This window comes from Nuphar pumila, chromosome 17 (assembly GCF_984573655.1).
Source record: "Nuphar pumila chromosome 17, dmNupPumi1.hap1.1, whole genome shotgun sequence".
NCBI lineage: Eukaryota > Viridiplantae > Streptophyta > Magnoliopsida > Nymphaeales > Nymphaeaceae > Nuphar > Nuphar pumila.
In genome coordinates this window covers 61,824,958-61,839,380 of record NC_143265.1, presented here as the reverse complement: position 1 = coordinate 61,839,380, position 14,423 = coordinate 61,824,958, and the positions used below count along the sequence as shown (strand labels likewise).

At 41.1% G+C, this 14,423-nt stretch overlaps 1 protein-coding gene across 1 annotated transcript; it reads left to right on the top strand.

The window, feature by feature from the left end:
* Positions 1 to 1,212: 1,212 nt before the first annotated feature.
* Positions 1,213 to 5,560, top strand: LOC149812029 (inositol-3-phosphate synthase-like). Its single transcript, XM_089993470.1, has 10 exons — positions 1,213 to 1,670; positions 1,936 to 2,004; positions 2,105 to 2,240; positions 2,325 to 2,572; positions 2,664 to 2,890; positions 2,999 to 3,114; positions 3,822 to 3,998; positions 4,276 to 4,464; positions 4,563 to 4,625; positions 5,189 to 5,560. Exons 1-10 carry the CDS (start codon positions 1,483 to 1,485, stop codon positions 5,306 to 5,308), a joined length of 1,533 nt encoding a protein of 510 aa, XP_089849596.1. The 5' UTR covers positions 1,213 to 1,482; the 3' UTR covers positions 5,309 to 5,560.
* The last annotated feature ends 8,863 nt before the right edge of the window (positions 5,561 to 14,423 follow it).

Genomic DNA, 14,423 nt, shown 5'->3' with positions numbered 1-14,423 from the left:
AAAGGAATCTCGTCGCAAAAGCAGTAGTCAAAAGCCTAATTTTGTTTTGACCGAATCAATTTTCAGGCAAGGGTCGCCGAGAGGAAGATGAGGATAAAGCGGAGAGGGTCGTCAGGATGAGGTGCCGTCGTCACCTCCGCCACCCCCTTGGCCTGGCCTTCGCCCCTCTAGCAGCTACACAAAAGAGAGAGAGTTAGGTAAGAGAGCAGTACGCTCATCGAGGCAACTCATTTCCTTCATCCCTGTTCTTTTTTGCAACAAGGTGTGGGTATAACAAAAATAGCATATGTATATGGATTAGGGGTGGCAAAACCTGACCCGACCCGCCAACCCGCCTCTTAGGCGGGTTCGGGTTTGGAAAAAATGAACCCGTTTAATAAACGGGTCGACCCGCCTAACCCGTTTATTAAACGGGTCGGGTTCGTGTTAGGGGTATGCCAACCCGCCAACCCGGCTGACCCGTTTAATAAACGGGTTAGGCGGGTGGGTCAACCCGCCAACCTGTCTGCCAACCTGACCCGCAAACCCCTCAACCTGACCCGCCAACCCCTCAACCTGACCCGCAAACCTGAGAACCTGTTTACCCGACCCAACCCATTTATTAAATGGGTTGGTGGGTCGTGTCGGGTTACCCGTTTATTAAACGGGCCGGGTTCTTGTTTGCCACAGCCGACCTGTTTATTAAATGGGTCGGGTTCGGGTTGAGGTATGCTGACCCGCCAACCCGTTGGGTCGACCCGCCAACCCGACACGATTGCCACCCTAATATGGATGTGGCGGATGGTGTTCAGCGCTTTCGCCTCGTCCAATATTTGTCAAAAACAGGGTTCTCAGCGTATTTTTTAACCCACACCATGCACGGGACAAACTATCAAACATGCCCTCAGTCCACATTTTTTGTAATAAGGAGAGGGTGGAACGAAAATATAATGCAAATATAAATGCGGTGGACGATGTTCCACGCATTTGTGGCGTTCCATGTTTGTTAAAAAAAATTAAACTTTTTGTCCCGCGAGATGCCCATCAATCATATCCGGGGTTGGGCTTTGCCATGCGGGGCCCGCACCAGCTGGCAAAAGGCGACAAAAATGGAGGTTCCTGCTTTTAGGAACAGTCCATCTCATGTGGGTCCAATTGACACGTTTCAGCAAAGGCCCCGTCACGTGGCTGGTACGTTTGGTCAAGTGGGAGGAGGGAATCTCCCTGTGGTGCATGGCGGTCTTTGAAAGGAAGATATCCATACGATAAGCCCCCAAGAAGATATTGAGACATGTAATTCCTGCTTCTTTTCCCTTTCTATAAGTCGGCAGATCGGCAGGGAAGGGAGTGCCGGAGCAGTTAGAGAGAGAGAAGAGTTGGGTAGAGAGAAAGGGTTCTTTCTTTTCCTGCATTTTCTAGAGGGAGAAAGAGGGGTTGGTGTGTTTTGTTTGGCTTAAGGAACAAAGAGGAAGAGCAAAAGAGAGAGATCAGGAAAAGCTAGAGATGTTTATCGAGAGCTTTCGTGTGGAGAGCCCCCATGTGAGGTACACAGAGGAGGGAATCGAATCGATCTACAACTACGAGACCACGGAGCTGGTGCATGAGATTAGGGATGGCAGCTACCAATGGGTCGTCAAGCCCAAAGTCATCAAATATGAGTTCAAAACCAGCACTCGTGTGCCAAAGCTTGGGTCTCTCTCTCTCTAACCTACAAAACGTTTCATCTTGCATGGCTCACATCTCTATGCGTTGCTATTGAAGAATTCTTTTTCCTTGCATGTAATCATCGTTTTGTATAAGAATACTTTTTCCTTGCATGTAATCTTTGTTTGGTATAATATAATCTTCACAAGATGAAGATAAGAAATGATTATTAATCTTCGATCGTTACAATAATGTTTATGTTTTCATGTAATAAGAATGATTGATGTTTAAGCTTTTTGTGGTTCCGTGTAGGGTAATGCTTGTGGGTTGGGGTGGGAACAACGGTTCTTCCCTTACAGCCGGTGTCATAGCTAATAGAGAGTGAGTTTTCTTGTTTACCATTGTTTCCCTATTGTTTTCTTTTGATACATGTATTTGGGTTTATCTCATATCTAACGTGCAAATGAATGATATATTGTAGGGGGATTTCTTGGGCTACCAAGGACAAGATACAGCGATCTAACTATTTTGGGTCTCTCACACAAGCATCAACTATTAGAGTGGGATCATTTAATGGTGAAGAGATTTATGCACCATTTAAGAGCCTTCTCCCTATGGTAAATTTCTGATTTTGTTGGGTTCATTGGAACAATCTAGAGCCTATAAATGTTGTACTGATAGTGGTGCTAATTTATTTGTAGGTTAATCCTGATGATATTATTTTTGGGGGGTGGGACATAAACAACATGAACCTGGCAGATGCCATGGCTAGGGCAAAGGTCCTAGACATTGATCTGCAGAAGCAGTTGAGGCCTTACATGGAATCCATGGTCCCCTTGCCTGGGATCTATTATCCTGATTTCATAGCCGCGAACCAGGGCTGGCGCGCAAACAATGTGATCAAGGGGACCAAGAAGCAACAGGTTGATCAGATCATCAAGGACATAAGGTAATCTCCATTAGTTCTATGTGCATGCACTCTTGGTGCATGGCTTGCAAATTTCTCTGATTGTTTGTTCACCTCTGTATTTTGTTTGTAGGGAGTTTAAGGAGAGGACCAAGGTAGATAACGTGGTTGTTTTGTGGACAGCAAATACTGAGAGATATAGTGATGTGATAGTGGGGTTCAATGACACCATGGAGAATCTTATCTCTTCTCTTGAGAGGAATGAGCATGAGATCTCTCCCTCAACATTGTATGGCATTGCATGTGTGCTGGAAAACGTCCCTTTCATTAATGGGAGTCCACAAAATACTTTTGTGCCAGGTTGGAACTTTAGCATAAGCTTGGGCTCTTATAAATGTTGGGTCAAATAAGGGATGTATGAATGCAATATGATGTGATATTGTGTGCTCTGATTTATTTTGGTTCTAGGTTTGATTGATTTGGCTGTAAGGAGGAACAGTATAATTGGTGGTGATGATTTCAAGAGTGGCCAAACCAAGATGAAGTCTGTGTTGGTTGATTTCCTAGTGGGTGCGGGTATCAAGGTCAATACTGCAACTCTTTTGTCCTCCTAGCCTTTCCCCATTCTTTATGATATTTTTTTTTTCTTCATATCTACTCTTTAAATTGGTAGTGGAAATGTTTGATGCCATCTTCATCTTGACAGGAAAATGATATAATATTGCAAACATGCAGACTTGCACAGCTACTAGGAATATGGAGTTTCCTTGGGTTTCTCTAATTTTTTACTACTAGTAGCTGGACACCCAAAAGTATATGTTGGATATTTTCTAATATTTTACCACTAGTGAACCCTAAAGCATGTGGAAATTTGGAAGGCTGTTTGATACCATAGGAAAACTTTTAAAAAGTTCTAGGGTTGTGTAGATTTTTATCTGTCTCTTCACTAACAAGTAATAAAAAATTTCTGGAATCTCTGAATTTGGTGGCATCCAACCGCAGCATTTGTTGTTTTCTTTGTCTTTGTTTCTCCTTCAACTTGGTTTTCTTTTGTTGATCCGTAAGCCATTTTATAGAATTTCTTGTGGTTGCATCTGTCAATTGTGATGCCAAAATTCCACAAAGAAGTGTTTGGTCATATGTTCTCTGTGAATCTATTAAAATCCCAATTTATTTGGGTGCCTGTTAGATTCTGGATGCTTAAAAACTGGAAATTACAGATCATCGATCTTTTTACTGATACTTTTTGAGACAAATACATTGTGACATACCTATTATTGAAAACTTGCAGCCAACGTCTATTGTGAGCTACAATCACTTGGGAAACAATGATGGCATGAACCTCTCTGCACCCCAGACCTTCCGGTCGAAGGAGATCTCTAAAAGCAATGTGGTGGATGACATGGTCTCAAGCAATGGCATCCTGTATGAGCCAGGGGAGCACCCTGATCATGTCATTGTCATCAAGGTTTAAGACTGAACTCCATTCTTGATATGGACAAGTTTGTAGTTCATTTTTCTATGAACAAATATACCTGAATGCTAGTTATCATACTTTGAATGTGCACCAAACGAATGTCTTGGTCAAGTTATTCACAATCTAACACTTACAATATCATAGTCTTGATGTGAGAATTACATTTTCCATCCTTCCTGTGTACATGATAAGTTCATGTTTCCATAATAGTATTTTACCTTGATGTTCTTGAGTACATTTTCCCTAACTGTTATCTTGATGTTTTCAGTATGTGCCATATGTTGGTGACAGCAAGAGGGCCATGGATGAGTACACATCTGAAATATTCATGGGTGGGAAGAGCACAATTGTATTGCACAACACTTGTGAGGACTCCTTGTTAGCTGCACCCATCATCTTGGACCTGGTCCTGCTGGCTGAGCTGAGCTCTAGGATCCAACTCAAGGCTGAAGGAGAGGTACAGGGGATAGACCTGAGCTGTCATTGGTTCATTTTGATGTGTTAATTTTCCTGATTTTAGTCTTAATTTATCATTTCTTGAATTGGGTTTTGCAGGATAAATTTCACTCATTCCATCCAGTGGCCACCATCCTGAGCTATTTGACCAAGGCACCATTGGTATAAGTCACTCTCACTGACCCTTAATTCATGGGAAAGGATACTATGAACTTCCTGCTAGTGGAAATTATCTTCCGAAATTCTGTGCTGATGCCATTCAAGTCCCAGAGTTTCTTGGATAATGAACTTTTATGTTTTTGAGGCTTGAGAATTTCCTTAATTTTTTGAATTTCTTTTTTGGTTCATATCGCTGACCCCAATGGTTTTGGGATGAAGGCGTAGTTGTTGTTGTTGTTGTTTGGGTGTTTCTTCCATGGAATTTTGGATTTTTAATGACATCTAGACCCAATCTAAATGTGATAGGTATAAACAAATTAGCCCTGAGTTCTAGGCTTAACACTTCACATGAAGTAGAATTGAACAATTTCCAAAACAATTTGCTTTATATACTTACAAAGTGGGCCGTAGTTGTATCCAGCTGGCTTATTTCGCTAATTGTTAGTCCAACACAGATCAGTCATCTTTGTATGCTAATCACAGTCCCTTGTATATTCATGCATAGTGATACTGCTTGGCAATTGTGCTAATGGTTGGTTGGTTTGTGGTGATGGTGTTTTTAACAGGTTCCTCCGGGCACTCCTGTGGTCAATGCACTGTCAAAACAGAGGGCTATGCTGGAGAACATACTGAGGGCGTGCGTTGGGCTGGCTCCTGAAAATAACATGATTTTGGAGTACAAATGAAGGGCTGGGAGACATTGTTTCTCCAATGGAGGTCTTGGTGGCCTTGTTTTCTGTTTTTCTCTTTTCTTTTAGCCTTTCCTACATTGAAAGAAACTAAGAATTCCCAATGTGGTGCAACTGAAACAGAAAATCAAGTTCAACTATGATTCTCTTTTAGGGAGGTACCGTGGGTTACCATGTGTTTTAAGTGATGCTTTTCAATGTCATTGGTGTAGTATATGGAAGTAAAATGTATCCCACGGTTATTTGCTGTTGCTCGCCGTTTTCGTTTAATCCCTATTTTCTTCCATTTGAATGATGCCCAACGAGTCACTCACCATTTTGCAAATAGTGCATTGTTTGGTAGGTTCCAGTGGCAATACTGGATTTTTCCTGGATTGGAGGCATTCACCTTAAGGTGGTCTTTGGATGTACCCACTTATGCAGAAAGTTGGGAATTGTTAGGACCTGACTTATCCTGGAGAAGTACACCAACAGCCCATCTAAGCCAAGCCTCTTTCCTTCGAAATGAACATTCTCAAGGGGAAGTGCCTACTCATGAGGGATATTTTGTCGCATTTATTACGTAGACTTTACTTGTTTATCAAGAAGTTTGTTTCCATCACGGGCCCATTTTCTTCAATAGGCCAGCGCGACCCGATGGTTCTTCGTCACCGCTGCAAGCCTACTTGTCAGCTCGCTTGCCAGTTGCGGAAGCTTGTAATCAGAGTGTAAGAGAAAATAGAGAGAGAAGAATTTCAATCACAAGAAGCAATCACAATGAGGGTGAACAAAAGAAAACTCAACGCATTTAATTCATTCACAATTTTGCCTGTAGGCTATTACAGTTCAAGTATACGGGTTGTCCCTTCGGGGTATTGATTCACCTGAACCGAGCAACTTACATCAAACTCAACAAAAGCAAAACAGACTCTAGACACAACTTTACAATGTAAGTCATAAGGTATCATGCTCCCCCCTTCAAATCATGTGTCGTTCTCGGCGTCATCTGTTTCATGGTAAGCCCTAACTTCAGTCGGGTAGCGGCTGTTTATCCGAAAAGTTGGCTCCCACGTAGGTTTCGTTGTTTTTTCCCATTAGACCAAGTATTTCTTCGCTTCACCTAAGTAGTTGACTTTGTGGCGAAGGATCTTACTGATGTGTTTCTTGGCCTGTTATGCTGTTGGGGCCCTCTGCATGATGGGAGCATGTTGTGGCACACTGTATTTTTGATCTCCAATGTCTGAATAGAACTGTTTGAGGTTGTACACGTGGAATATCAGATGCACCTTGAAGTCTGGGGGCAACTCTAGCTTGTACGCCAGCTTGCCCACCTTCTTTGTGATAGTGAAGGGTCCTTCATACTTTCTGAGCAATCCGCGATGCCGCCTGCAGAAGATGCTTATGCGACCTGGATATAACTTCACCAACACTTGGTCCCTAACTTGGAACCCAGCGAGCCGACGATGTTTGTACATCCACTTCTTCATTCTCTTTGCTGCTTTGTGTAGAAATGTCTTCGTCAACTCATTCTGCTTGTGTCAATAGCGAACAAACTGATAGGCAAAGGATGACCTTTCCTTTTCTTGTGCGGCAAGAGTATGCAGGGTCAGTGGCTGCTGCCCCGTGACTATCTCAAACGGGTTGTGGCCTGAAGACCCCCTCTTCTACAGATTGTAATATAATTGTGACACGTCATGGAGCTTGACCCAATTTTTCTGATTGACACTAACAAAGTGCCTAAGGTACTCTTCAAGTATCTCATTGATGCACTCTATTTTTTCATCTGTCTGCGGTTGAAAGCTTGTTGAAAAAAATAAATTAGAGCCAAGTAGCCAAAATACTTCACGCCAGAACTTGCCCGTGAAGTGAGCATCACAATCGCTCACAATGCTCTTTGGTATGCCCCAATGCTTCACCACATGCTTTACAAACAACTCTGCAATCTTCTCTGTAGGGCACTCCTTCAAAGCTATGATGAAGGTGACATACTTTGAGAAACGATCCACCACAAATAGGATGAAACTGAGACCCTCTACCTTTGGCAGACTAATAATGAAGTCTATGGAGATGCTATCTCAAGGACATTATGGAATTGGTAGAGGCTTAAAGAGACTGATAGCCTTCTGAATTGTCCTCTTATTTTGCTGATAGATGAGGCATGTCCACACATACCCCTCCACATCGTTTCTCATATGTGGTCAATAATAGCCACACTCAAGGAGTGCTAAGGTTTGCTTCTGACCAGGATGGTCGGCCCATAGTATATTATGACACTTCTTAAGCAATTCTCGGTAGATGCTTCCTCACCGCGGCATGAAGACACATCCCTCTTTTGTCACGAGGAAGCCATCTTGTAGCCAAAATTGTCGAGTCTTTCCTACCTGCGCCAGAGAAACAAGGTGTTATGTTGTCGGATCTTGTTGCGTCTCTTCGCGGATGCGGCTCAGCAATGCGTTCTTCAAATGCACTTCAGAAGGTTTTGTGCACGCAACTGCTAGTTCAGCCCTGCAGCTCAAGGCGTTTGCCACAACATTGGTCTTTCCAACCTTGTACTCTAAGGCAAAGTCAAACTCAGCCAAAAACATCTACCACCGAGCTTGCTTAGGCATCAATTTCTTCTGTGTTTGAAAATAGCTCGTGGTCACATTGTTCGTCTTGACGACGAACTGGGCACCCGAAAGGTAGTGCTGCCAAGTCCTGAGGCAATACACGATGGCTGTCATCTCACGTTCATGCACCGTGTAATGTCTCTCAGCATCCTTTAGCTTACAACTCTCATATGTAATCGGATGACCCTCCTGCATAATAACTCCACCAATGGCAAAGTCTGAGGCGTCTGTGTGGACCTCAAAGGGCTTTGAGTGATCAGGCAGTCGCAACACTGGCTCCCTCACTAAGGCTTTCTTCAAGTCGTCGAAGACATCTTGACATGCTCCTGTCCAGAGCCATACCTGATTCTTCTTTAACAAGTCAGTAAGGGGCACAACAATGAGGGAATAGCCTTTGATGAAACGCCAATAGTAGTTTGTCAAACCAAGGAATAATCGCAACTCTGACACTTTACCTAACAGAACTCATTCTTGGATGACTCTTATCTTTTGTTTATCCATGCGCAGCACACCACACTCTACAACGTGGCCAAGAAAGTTGATCTCATTCTGCCCGAAGAGATACTTCTCTCGTTTGACACAAAGGTCATTCTCCTTCAACACCTGAAACATTGTTCACAGGTGCCCAACATGTTCCTCCATGTTGTTGTTGTAGATCACGATATCATTCAGGTAGACTACCATGAACTTGTCTAAGTAAGGGTAGAAGATTTGCTTCATTAAAGTCGTGAACGTGGCTGAAGTGTTTGTCAACCCGAATGGCATTACTAAGAATTCGTAAGCACTATAGCGGGTGACATCAGTTGTCTTTGGCTCATCACCTTCAACAATTCTCATTTGCCAGTAACCTGATCGCAGATCTAGCTTAGAAAAGATACGAGCACTGTCTAGCTGATCGAACAAGTCTACTATCAGTGGCAATGGATACTTGTTCTTCACCGTAACCTTGTTCAAAACACGATAATCCACACATAACCGTTTAGAGCAGTCATGTTTCATCTGAAATAGGACTGGAGCACCAAATGGGGCTTTTGATGAATGAACGATGTCTGCGTTCAACATTTCATCTAGCTGCATGCGCAACTCTTTCAACTCAGTTGGCCCCATGCGGTATGGAACCATTACGGGAGGCTTTACTCCCGGGGTCAACTCAATCTTATGGTCGACCTCGCATTTTGGTGGTAGATGCTTCGACAATTTCGGAGTCATCACCCCCCGAAACTCCTCCAATAGTAGTGTAAGACCCACAATTTTTTAAAAATTTTCTGAATAACATTCACGCAGCATTTACCGGTAAAAATAACATTTTTTCTTAGAATGCAATCAAACTGATTCCTGCGAGCCAGTTATACTTAGGATATTCGTCGCTTTACGAATATATGCTCAAACACTCTGGAAGTCATAACTTCCTACTTGGACGAAATCAAGAGATTTCTACGAGCCAACTTTCTTAGTTACGTCAATACGAAGGGAATGACGTACTCAGAACTTTTCGAAAAAAAATTGCCAAAAACCCAAAAATTTTGTGGGACCCATGAAAATGTTGGTGGGACCCACAAAAATATTCTTCAAAAAATATCCGGTGGGACCCACAAAATATCCCATGAAAATATCTGGTGGGCCCCACAAGATAAATATCTCATCTGGATGAGATCAGTGACTCATCTAGATAAGATCAGTGACTCATCTGGATAAGATCAATGAGTCATCTGGATAAGATCAGTGACTCATCTGGATAAGATCAAATGAAATTTCTGAAAAAAGTTATGAACTAAAATGAAAATTCTGAAACTTGAGGCTCAAGTTTCAGAATCTATAAATAGAGGAGCCCCCTACTTTGGAAAGATCGTCTAGCCCTCTCTCTCTCCTCATTTTCCAAACCTCCCCTACCTAGCCTAGTCCAACTGAGCCTGCCTGACCTGGTCCTAGCTCACCTGACCTGGTCTGAACCCACTTGACCTGGTCTAAACCCAGTTGACTTGACTTGAACCTAGTTGGGTTTGAAGTCAAAGTCAAAGTCCTTTTTCATCCAAGATTCTGGTTTGGATTTTTCTTAACCCAAACCTAGTATGACCTCTCGACGGAAGGATCAAAACTTGTTTGAAGCGTTGGAGCGTTCAAGAGTCGTTTCTTTCGCAATTTGAAGTAAGTTCGCTTTGTTGATCCATCTCTCTCAAGTATTTGCTTGTTTGTATATAGTATAAACTTTCTAAAGTAGTATATGATCCTAGTTCTTGGTTGAGCCCTCTAGGACACTTCGGTGTTCACACACTCGCCTCGTAACTATCGTTAGATATATATGTTTGAATACACAGTATATGCGTTCTTAAAATGGTATCTCGCCCTAGTTTCTGGTTGAACCCTCTAAGACACTTCGGTGTTCACTCGCTCACCTTATAACTATCGTTGGATATAGATCTGGGTGTATATTGTCTGAAAATGGGTTGTCGCATCTTATATCGCTAAGGCTGTGTAATTTACCTTTGCCGTCGCGTCGTATGATGCCAAGGCTCTCTGCTTTCTGCAATTTCTGATTAATGTACTTTCGATTATGCATTTACTTACGCTGTCGCGTTAAATGATGCCAAGGCTCCTGCTTTCTGCAAATATATATGTAGAATATTTTGTTTAGTTACACACCCTGAACAATAGTATATGCATTTCCTTTACGCTGCCGCCATATAAAGCATAAACTTCTGCTTATATTACATATATGGCGCGTAAATAAGTGTTCAAATGAAGATTAACTCCAAATCGCCAATGTGATTCCTTTACCGCTCCTCGTTCAAGATTCTGCTTGACGAATGAAGCCCCTATTGGAAAGGCTTCGCTTTTTGGCAAAATGCTCTTTTCGTAAAGACTAAGTCATTTGCGTATAGAAATACAGGGTATATACAGTTTCTGTAGGTGATTTTTCAAAGCCGTAATTCCCAAATTATAACATATTTCTCAATAAAATTGGGTATGGAGCTTCCCTATATATCAATAACAAAGCATGCAAAAGATGGTCTAGAGATCATGAATGGATATGGATATATTCGTTCATGAATATGGCTAATTATCAAGACTGGGTACCTGCAGAAAAAATGCCTGGGTATGGATGTAGCCAAGATTTCATATCAATCACATGAAAATTGTTTTATCCAGACAATGGCTGACGTCTTCTAGATAGTAATCTTTGCAATCTATCAACATAGATGAACACCATATTAAACAAAATATCAATCTCTCTATTAAAGATAAAAGGTGGTTAAATGAAAAAAAAATATGTGAATCTTCAGGATTCCTAATGCAGTAGACATATTACCTAGTAACACCTAAGAACCAAGCCCATATACGTGAGATGATCATATCCAACTTCTCCATGATGAAGAAGTCACTTGTACGATCAATCCCAATTCCACAACGAAAAATTACATACTTTGGGCACAAATGCAGAAAATACAGCGAAAGAACATTAGGACAAGCTTACCAATGTCAAAGACGAAGACTATCAGACCGTTTCAAATGAAAAGCACACACAAGTTTCACTGATTATACCGGTTGAACTATCTCACGTAAAAGAAGTTTATATCTAAGGGAAAAAAATATATTGTGCATGCTTTCACTATCAAGTTAAGATATGTAAAGGCACTCTACAAGATTTCCATATTCTACAAATTCAATGATCATCATATAGAACTTGGCTTTTCCATTGAAGTATTTCCTGTTCTCTCCCTAATGGAGTTGAATCCAGTATATCACTACTCATTTACTTGGAACAAACTGTAACAAACACTTAAGAAAGAAAAAAAAACAAAACTTCATCAAGCAATTGACCAATACAAAAGATACATATATAATAGCAACTGTGGAGCAAATGCCTGCTAAACTTCAAGTAGCTGAAACTTACAAGAAAGAAGGCTTAAAAGATCATTATAGGGAAACAGACATAGACAGTAGAAAGATAGAGAATATATTTCCAGATGCAATAGGATATTTGACATCAGCCCTTCAACTTTCATTAAAAAAAAAAACTATGGACAACTTGAAATGAATCATTACTACCTTGTTTGAAAATCTGGACGGTTATCACGAGGATGCCTTGTAAAAAAATCTTGATAAAAGTTTGTTGTTCAGCTTTGATTCATCAACAGTCCAAACTCAGATCAGATGGCTGGAAATCTGCTGGTGGGCTGAAGAAGAGACAGTTTCCTGCTGGATCTCTGCTGGGCTGAAGGCAGATGGGAAGATGCTGGCTGGAGTTTCTTGCTGGTGAGCTGAAGAAAAAGAGGGATCCGCTGGATCCTCTGCTGCTGTGTGACCTGCGGCTGGCTTGAAAGAAAGAGGGAGCAGAAATTGCAGATCTGGGTCCAGAAAGAGAAAAAGCTCAGATTGCCCTCTTTCTCCTACTGGAAGTAAGGGAAACAGACCCTCCAAAGGGCTTTCAGCTGATAGAGGTGTGGAAAGTTGTAGTTGGAGACCTGCCCCCTCTTAGCCGAGATGAGCAGAGGCTAAAAAGGATCTGCCTTCCTGCTAGGAGAAGGGAAAAGGCTTCACACTGGAGTTCCTCTGCTGGTGGGCTGAGGAAGGTGCAGGAACACGCTGGATCTCTGTTGGATTGAATGAAGATCAGGAGCAGCAGTTGGCTGGAGGTGGAAGAAAAATGGGGAAATGCTTCTTCACGCTGCTGAGAAGAAACTCCCTGCGAGAAACCCAAAAAGACAAGAACAATCAAATTTCCCCCCCTTTCAATCGGCCAGGCTCTCCCCTTTTAAAGATTTTCAGTTCCTTCCCTCAAAAGATCAGAGCTTTCCCCTTTTGAAATTCTGTTACACCTCTTTTGAAAGTTTTCAAAACTGCAGAATTCAATGTAGCCATTTTCAAAAGGGGCACCTCTTGTGTTTTTTTTCAAATATTTCATTTCATTTACCTAAGTTCTAGGTAAGATGAAATTTATTTGTGTGTTTTTTTTTTCTTTAGGGAAGTTTGGCTGTGCCATTTAAGGTTGTTTATTTTTTTAAAAAGAAATCTTATTCAAGCAAATAAATGAAAAGAAATAAAATGAATAATAAAATATGAGAGGCTTTTATGGAAATGCCACCTCAATCCACTTTTAAAATCCTTTTGAAAAATAAAGTTTTATTTTGTTTTTGCAAATCTTTTATTTTCAATTGGGGTGCCACATGTGTGTGGGCCCACTAACTAAAAATAAATAAATAAATAAACAAATAACATTAAGAAATTAAAAAGAAGAATTTGCTAACTGGTGCGATCTCCGGGTGTGTCCCGCTTGAAAATAAGAAACTTACCTGGGAATCTGAGTATGATGCTAGTTCAAAAGCGGGTCCCGCTCCATTTATTGGAAAATAAAAACATAAGAAATAACCTCTTTTTTGAATTTTTTATAATACGAGATAAACCTTTGTTTGTTTTCAAGAATTTGGAAAAAAATGGTTTTTCAGGGCAAAATTATGGATAAAGGAGATACAAAAAGTTTTGTAAAGAGATTTAAAATCTTTTTGTAAAAAGTTTTGAGATAAAATCAATATCCAAATATACAGATTATTTTCCTTGAGAAAGACTTTTGTAATTCAAAGTCCTGGGGGTAAAATGGAAAAAATTGGTAATTTTGAATACCCAGGGTTTTGAAAATCAATTTTGAAAAGTTTAAAAATCAAATCTGGATTGACAATTTTGAAAATCAGGAGTTCTGGATCTCAAACTGACATGCTGTGCAGTGAAATGCTGCAAAGTGTTCATGTAATGCTATGCAAAGACATGTTCTATGAAATGTCATTCTGAATCTAGAATTAGAAATTCTAACTTCTTGTCAGGAATAAGATTTTAAAAATTTGCAGTTTGAAGATGTCTCTGAACCTAAATATAGAAATTTTGAGGCTCAAGAATGAAATTTTGGACTTTCTGCCAGCTTCAATCTCAGAAAATGACCATTTTGCCCTTAATTGCTTCCAGAGAACTGAAATGGGATAATTGATGGAGATGTCAAGAAGGTGAGTGAAAATTTGGGGTGTTTACAGGAATGAAGTAAAGAAAATTGTGACCAAGGTACGTAAATCGAACCAGTCTATCATGATTTACTATGACATATATTATTGTGATAGCGATTAACGAAGCTCAGGTTTAACCCTTAACCTGACCGGGAAATGAAATACCTCATCAAAATGAGGCTCAGGTTTGTACCCTTAACCTGACCGGAAAATGAGATACCTCATCAGAATGAGGCTCAGGTTTGTACCCTTATCCTGATTGGGCGGGAAATGAAATACCTCATCAAAGGAGGCTCAGGTTTGTACCCTTATCCTGATTGGGCGGAAAATGAAATACCTCATCAAAGGAGGCTCAGGTTTGTACCCTTATCCTGATTGGGCAGAAAATGAAATACCTCATCAAAGGAGGCTTAGGTTTGTACCCTTATCCTGATTGGGCGGAAAATGAAATACCTCATCAAAGGAGGCTCAGGTTTGTACCCTTATCCTGATTGGGCGGAAAATGAAATACCTCATCAAAGGAGGCTCAGGTTT